General features: G+C 37.5%; 1 protein-coding gene across 2 annotated transcripts in view; it reads left to right on the top strand.

The window, feature by feature from the left end:
• Positions 1-8,290, top strand: part of STAG1 (stromal antigen 1) — a 469,676-nt gene that overhangs the window by 307,383 nt on the left and 154,003 nt on the right. For both annotated transcript variants that reach the window (XM_006846604.1, XM_006846603.1), the window contains exon 14: positions 7,986-8,103. In XM_006846604.1, coding sequence (XP_006846667.1) covers positions 7,986-8,103 — 118 coding nt within the window. The remainder of the gene's footprint in view (positions 1-7,985; positions 8,104-8,290) is intronic.

Below are 8,290 nucleotides of genomic sequence, written 5' to 3'. Positions count from 1 at the left end.
TTTGGTTGGTTGATGATGCATGGAGGGGATTGGAACCATGGCAATGAAATGACATATGATAGAATGAATGTAAAACTAATATTCTCCCATATAAACTACCATATAATTCACAATAAAACATTAAAAAAGAGAGAGAGAGAGAATGTTCTAGAAAAAAAAAAGATACTGTGAAGGTTTAGGTTTGAGAGTGCTGAAAGAACTATATAGGAATGTGGAAGAGAGATAAGCAGGCAACCTTTATGAAAATTAAAATCAGAAGAGAAATGAGAACTGAACCTTTGAAATGAGGACTACTAGGGCAAAGCAAAAAAATAAATGGTGAAGGAGTTGCCAGTATTGTTTTCTAAGAGTTAGAATAGATAGGAAAAGAATCATGTCAGAAAGAAAATTTGCTGGAAAGTTATATTTTAGGATAGAATGTATTATAAGAGCAATGCTATAAATGTGCATACAAATCATCTGGGAATCTTGGTAGAATGCCATTTCTGATTCAGTAGCTTGGGAGGGTGGGGTGGGGCTTGAGCTCTGAAGTGATACTTTTCCTTTAGGATTTAAATTACTATTTTCTCATCAGAGCAAGTGGGGATATATTATAATTCGATGCAAAATGCTTATGAAGTTTAAAAATAAACCATTAAATACCCAGCAAGCATCACACTTAAGTGATCATTGCTATTAAGTGCCATTCAGTCAGTTCCAACTAATTGCTGTCCTGTGTAGGATTTCCATGGAGTGTTTGGTGGATTTCATCTGCTGACCTTGTAGTTAGCATTCCAGTGCTTATCCTACAGTGCCGTACAAGTTTTCCCATAGGCCCCTTAGTTTTCAGGGGAATGGGATAAAAACTGTTTGCAATAATCAAGACCTTTATAAAAAGATAACTTTCATAGCAGCAGTAATTTCAAATACTGATGAAATGAGGCCTGCTAAAACTACTACATCCAAAACAGAACTTTCTGAGGCGGGACATTTCCACTGGAAAGGACAAGCAAACCAGCTGGAACAGCTAGAGCAACAGTAGATAATTCTTGAAAGAAAGATGAGCAGAAAAAATCCAAAACAAAAATGGCAGTCTGATTGGCTACTACAAGAAGAAGCAAGTTGTTCATCAGGGAGCTGTCAAGGCAAGCAATCAAGTTCCTTCAGGACAAACCTCCCTCCAAGACTGAAACTCAAAGGGAGCACATGAACAAGCATGTAAGCTTGCTGCTAATCACATTAGTCTACTGGTGAGTGGAAGAGGGGGAAAGGCAGCAATGAAGATATGGGCTGAGTTCGACCACCTTCCACAGACTCCCATTGACCTGGGAGTCTAATAAGAGAGAGAGAAGAGGAAGGGCTGGTTGGTCCAAAGTGTGGTGACATGTGGGGACACCTTAGCCCATGGACAAGGACATAGCCACAGAGGGCTATAGCTGTGAATGAAGAAGCATCCAACTGATACGCAGTAAGGGGAGATGCCCAAGAACACCCTAACTTATTGATAGTACCCATTTGACATAGCCTCAGTGGCTTGATAATCAGAACTTGACTAGAGGAAGATTTTTTAAAAAACAGTTTTGATACAGGAAACAAGTGTAAATTGCTATAATGTGATGAGCTTGACCTATACTTATGGATGTTTTAGCTCAAAATACCAACTGAGAGGAAAGGAGTCTTCACATCAACTATCAGTCCTATCTCCTCTATGTACAGGGTGGATAGGGACGTAAAACTCAGACACTGGCTACCTAAAATGAGTGAGCGATAAAGACACAAAGTGACTGGCTTACAAGTTTTCAAGAGTGAGTGTAGTTGAAGAGTTGAGGGGGAAAGTAGAGTCCCCACTGAATAGTTTTCATCTTGTCTAGACAGGTCTGGTGAAAAGAGATGGGGATAAGATTCTTATGATTCAGTAGTAATTCTTATCATGACTGATTGCAATTGTCACCACTTTAAAGGTAGAAGCTTTGTAACAAAATGGGGGGAGTAGTTGATCTTACAGTCTAGGAGCAGAGGACTCAGACCATCAAGGGAAAAGAGCATAAACAAAATGTGGTACCCTATTCAGAGAAAGAGTGACATGAGAGATGGAGGCAGAGATGAGAACATGGAGAGAGAGACCCGCTGAGGACTCTAGACTCATGGAAAGAGAAGGAGAGTGCTACCTACCGTGAGGCAGGCTTACAGAATGTGCTCTTTGGTTGTTTATATGATTATATATTCCTGAATGTTTTTGTGTACACCCCCCTCAAAAAAAGAAACCAGAGTAAATAGAAGCAAATACTGTTGAATGATGATGTACAAAGGATATTTCATCACTGCAATGAATGTAAAACTGATGCTTTCCCATGTAAATTATCACTTAATTCACAATAAAAACTTTAAAAAATCAAAATAAAAAAGGTACTGCAAACTTTTGTCTGAAAAGTTTAGTGACTATAATGATCTAGGCTAATTGAATGTAGTTATAATTGAAGGAAAATATTTTGGGTCTCTGAAAGTACCGTCTTTTTATGCGAATCACACATACTATAAAAGGTTTTTGTTGGCTTCACCTTTCCTTCTTTGTTTTCATATGGTATGACTTTGCTTCTGTGTTTGCTACTATTCGCTGAACTGTTACTGGAACATTAAAATTTCCTAGTCTGTCTATATGGCATTTTTGTCAGCTTCAGAAACAACTGAAAATTGCATTTGAGGATTTCTAGTTGATTCATGATTGTTGTTGTTAAGTGCTGTTGAGTTGGTTCCAACTCATAGCCACCCTGTATAGGGTTTCTGAGGAGCAGTTCATGAGCCTGAACCACCGACCTTAGCGTTCAAACCAACTTTGCAGTCCAGAACATTAACCCACAGCACACACCACTGCATAGGTACTGATTAGTTAAGTGGCTACCCTTTCTTTATCTGACCCAATTCCTCACATTAGAGCTGCTAGTTTAGGCTTTTGGGCTGTGGGTGGTGGGCCTTAGAAACAAGGTGTTGAATGAATGCCACAAGGTTGGCGGTTCAAACCTATCAGTTACTCTTTGGAAACCCTATACAGGGTTGCTATGAGTCAGAAACCAACTGAATGACAGTTTAACCTACAACAAGGAACACCAGTAAACTTTTGCACTCAAAAGACATTAGTGAAAAAAACTGCCAGATTTTAAGTGCTCTCTTAACATATCGCTGTACAGTTAAGTTCGGGCCTTGCAACCAGAATCAAGGGACAGATTCTAGCTACCCATATTCCTCAGTCTAGATTCTTAACACCAGATCTGAATCTGCAACCAAGAGCCACTACAACTTTTAAAAATCAGTTCCATGTAAAAGAAACACAAAACCCAACATGTTGGTGAAACTTTTTAATTAACACTTCTAAGTATAAGAATGGGGCTATTTTGAAGGAGGAAGAAAGTTCTTCGAAATTGAAAACAAAATTTTCAGAATTTAAGTTGGAAAATCAACAAATAATTTGAATGGATTCATCCAAAAATCTACAGTGAATCTACAGAAACAAGGGAGCTTCAAAAAGTTGGCAAAAAACATTCTGTTGTCTTGTAATTACATTTTTCACCAACTTTTGAAGCCCTTTGTATTTAATTGTCTGTAGAGTGGTTTACTCTACAATTTTTTTTTTTTCAAGAAATCAGTGTCAAAAAAGAAAAAAATGAAAAGTCTGAGAAAGAAGTTAGAGACAGGGAGTACAGACTCAGAAATTACTTACAGTGTTAGCTAGCAGAAGCTCTGTTAAGACAATAGAGAGAATGGAGGGAACAACTAATCTAAGGACATGCAGTCAGAAAGTTCACTACCCACGCATCCTATGAACAGAGCACAAGGGACTTCAAAAAGTTTGTTGAAAAATTACATTATCTTTTAATTCCATTTCCCACATTTTGAAGCCCCCTCATATTACTTTAGAGTGTTTTCTAGTAAAATGAAAATTGGATACAATAAAAGGAGTATTAGAAACATTAGTGAGCAGAATCAGAAAAATTTAGGAGCTGACTCTAAATGATAAGGATGTGAAGCTTAAAAGATTTTAAAGTTATTTATGAAATGAAGAGTATTAGGTTTAAATTAAAAGAAGTAAGCAAATGTGTTAAGGATCTTGGTGATAGAAAACAGAACACTGAAGTCTGAACAGATAAAACAATAAAAAATATGACAAGAACAGAAAATAAGAATGCCAGGAATACTGCCAATGCATATAAATAATAAAACATGCTTTATTGAAAGATTATCATTTGGGGCTAAAGTAAATGTATAAATAATGCTGTACGATAAGCACTGGACTGCCAACCACAAGGTCAGCAGTTCAAACCCATCAGCCGCTCCTCAGGAACCATACCCAGAGTTGCTGTGAGTTAGAGCTGACTTGATGGTACTTAACAACAAAATACACTGTTTAAAAATACTCCTTAATAACACAGGAAACTTAAAAATAAAGAGCTGGATATCATTATAACTGACAAATCTTTATGAAAAAAAATAGAGCAGGCAAAACAATATTCGAGACCCAAAACATGCAGAGGGATAGAGGGGGAATATTTTATATTTATAGTAGGTATAATATATCAAAAATAAAATCATGAATGTTTATATACATATTCTACAGAAACACTTATACATGTACCCATACGTAGGCCAAAAAATAACAGCAACAAACAAAAATATAACAGTTGCCATGGAGTCAATCCCAATTTAGAGCAACCTTGTTAGGGCACTGTGGAACTGTCCCCTGGGCATTCCAAGCCTGGAATCCTTACAGAAGCAGATTGCCATTTCTTTGTCTATTGGAGCAACTGGTAAGTTCAAACTGCCCTGCTTTTAGTTAGCTGCCAAGAGCTTAACCACTGTGTTAACCAGAACTTCAAACTCACTACTGTCAAGTTGATTCTGACTCACAGTGACCCTGAGACTTAAACTTTTAAGCTTTTTATTGTGAATTGAGTGAAGGTTTACAGAGCAGATCAGCAGTTTTACATTTAACAGTTCATACACATTTAGCTTCATCTAATTTATTATAATCCCTTCAATGTAACATCACCTATCCCGCTTCCTCCCCGGATGTCCTATATTTACTTCTTCCTTCCCAATCCCTCTTAACTTTATCCTGAGGTAAATGCTGTCTCTCTGATCTCATATGGTTGACCACTCTGTGGTGTGCATTCCTCACACTATAGTGTTGTCATCTCCACATGTACCTTTCTAACACTTGGCTGAAAATTTGAGCCATGGAAGTAAGTTCATTTCTAAACCTGAAGGGTGACTAAGGACTGTAGTCTTGGGGTTCTGCTATTTTCCATCTGACCAGCAAGTCTGGCCTTTTTTATGGTTCGGAGTTTGGTTCCACATGTTCTCCCATTCTATCCAGGACCTTCTAATGTGATCCCTTTTAGAGCTGTTGGTCCTAGTAGCCAGGACTCACAATCTGTTGAAGGTGCCTAAATATCATTCTTCTGAATTTGTTTTCCTAAAGATCACCTGACCCTGTGCCCATCTGTCTTGTTTCTTGGCGTGAACTAAAATTGTCTATCTTCTGTGAGACACTCTAGAGTAGTTGTATTTAATTGATGACTATATGTGTTGGTGTATTTTTAGATACTCATCATTTGTCACTGACTGTGATATAGAATGGATTTGTTAGAGAATCCATGTGCAGTTCTCTGTTTACTGTCCATGTAGCACAGTTGAGTGTGGGTTTGGCTGTTTTACAATGATGATCAGATGATAATTGGAGCATATAGTGGCCCTTGCCCACTAGATGGGGCTGCAGGACATATGGGTGTGGCTTACCCATTTGGGTACAATTGTATCTTGTCAGGTGGAACAAGAAAAAAAAAATAACAGCAGATAAGAAAATAATAAAAACAAATGCGGGGAGGAGAAGGCAAACAACACCAAGGAAAAATAATAGAAAGAAAAGGTTAGAGAAAAATTAAAAATATAAGCACAAGTGAGTTAAGAGAATAGAATATTTAAAAGAAAAAAATTAAGAGAAAATATTAAAAAGAGAAAGAAGAAGGTAGGATAGAAAAGAGAGAAGAAAAGAAAGATTTAAACCAGGGAAGGAGAAAAAGAAGAGAGAAATGTGAGGCAGGGCAGGACCCAGAAAGGAGAAAACTTCTGGAGGGCAGGGCACTAATTACAGGTCAGCACCCTCTGCCAGCCAATTCTCTCGCGGAGTAGAGAGCAGAGAACGTTGTATAGGGTTAGGTTACCTGATCCAGAAGTAGTTTGTGCCTGCCCATAAGATGGCTAAATTTAGGGTGCTTGTTCCAAAAGGAACTTTTTTTTGGCCCAGAGGCAACTAGGGGCAGGGCAACTGAAGGAGTTTTTGGTATCCAAGGAGTGACCAGGATCCAGTGGATTGAAGGGAGCACCTAGCAACAACAACAACAAGCACCTAGTATGTCTCTGACCTCAAAGGCATGACTATACCGAGCTGGGGATGGATGTCACCAGCTACTGGATGGGTAAGGGTGGGGCTGGTCATGCCTTGGTTACAAGGAGGTTGTGGGGAGTAAGGAAGATCCCACTTTGTTGTGAACAGCCACTGAAGAGTACATTTGTGCTGTCAGGCCTTTGTTTCTGTGGAACACTGCTTTCTAAAGTTCAAAACGGCCACACTAACAGCTCACCCATTTGTCTCCTGTCTCACAGCTTTTATTCAGTTCTTCTCCTAATTAGTATTAAGTCCAATTGTCTCGTTTTCTCTAGAACTTAGGGTTCCAGGATTATCATTCATATCTTTTCATTTGCTCTCTTGCGTCTTTGTTGTAGAGGGTCAGTGTAGCATGTCTGCCAAAATCACCATCTTGCCAGAAATCCCCAAAACTGTAAATCTTTATAGGAGCAGGCAGCCTCATCATTCTCCTAGGGAGCATCTGGTGTATTTGAACTGCTGACTTTGTGATTAGCAGTTCAGTGCTTATCTTATAGCACCAGCAGGGCTCCAGGTCCCTTAGGCATAAAACTTGTTTATCCATCATAGCCTGTTTTTGTGTGTTCTACTGCTATTTTTCTTCTTTGATATCAAGTATTTACTGTTATGTACCACTTGTGTTTCTGTTTAAATGTTACAGATTATGTGGAAATAATTTTTCTGAATACATGAATTTGGACCATCTTAAGATACCTTGCAGCAAATTTTGCCCCTGTTTTTCCTAGCAGGGAGGCTTATCAGTATTACTAACATTGGCTTTATTACCAGAAGTCATTTGAAAAATGTATAAGATGAGGATATGTGATTTTCCTGAAACAGTTCATGACCCAGGGTGTGAGATTTGAAATGCAGTAGAAATGAAATGAATTAAAGAAATCAAATGGTAGCACACTGAATAGGTTATGCAAATGCTTATTAAATATAAGAATAGTGGAAAATTTTGGAGTGTGGGGGGAAAACCAACTTCAGTAACAGGTATCATTAAATAACCAAGAGATCTAAAAAGGTGACTTTCACCAGTAGAGAAGTTAATGTTGTAGTATCAGGCTACTAGAGCAGTGTCAACACACCTTTTCCAGTTACCCTTCTTCAAAGGCTTCATGGGAGCTTAATGACAGGCAGATGGTAGTGAGTATTGTAAAGTGTTTGATGAGAAGTTTGAGGATACTTGTTTACTGTGGGAATATGGGTTTCAACTATTATTCTAGGAGAAAATGATTAATTTCCTTTTTTAAAGAAATAATAATAACAAAGAAACAGCCAAAAAGTAGTGAAACAACCTAAATCTAGATTATGATTTCAGGAATCCTGCTAACTAGCTTTAGTCTCATTTTCTTCATCTGTGATGATGTGGTTAAGCTAGAGTATCTTTAACCTCACTATTATGAATGTTTAAAAACTTATTCTACTCTATTGACAATGGAACATAAGTATAAATATATTTGTCTCTAAGTGGTTCATGGAATTGTTGAGTTTAAGTTATTTTAATTATGAAGAAAACAAGTTTTTAATAAAAGTAGTTTATGCCTTAAATATTCTTTTGTCATAATTGATCTGTTATTTTTAGTTACATGAACATGCAGCCTACTTGGTGGACAGTTTGTGGGAGAGCTCTCAAGAACTTTTGAAGGACTGGGAATGTATGACAGAATTGTTATTAGAAGAACCTGTTCAAGGAGAAGAAGGTACTGTGTTTGACAAGTGGATTTATACATTGTTTTGGGTTTCCATTGATAATTATGCCATCATGTGTAGATTGTGTCTTAGAAATGAGTATATGCAAGTATACTATGTGATTATTTTTTCCCAAAGAGAATAATTGTTTTATAACAAGTATATCTTCTATAAAAGCTGTCTCAATAGTTTTTTTTT

The sequence above is a fragment of the Chrysochloris asiatica genome, unplaced genomic scaffold, assembly GCF_000296735.1.
Source record: "Chrysochloris asiatica unplaced genomic scaffold, ChrAsi1.0 scaffold00028, whole genome shotgun sequence".
Lineage (NCBI taxonomy): Eukaryota > Metazoa > Chordata > Mammalia > Afrosoricida > Chrysochloridae > Chrysochloris > Chrysochloris asiatica.
Note: the sequence above shows the minus strand (reverse complement) of the source record. Positions and strands in the feature narration are given on the sequence as shown.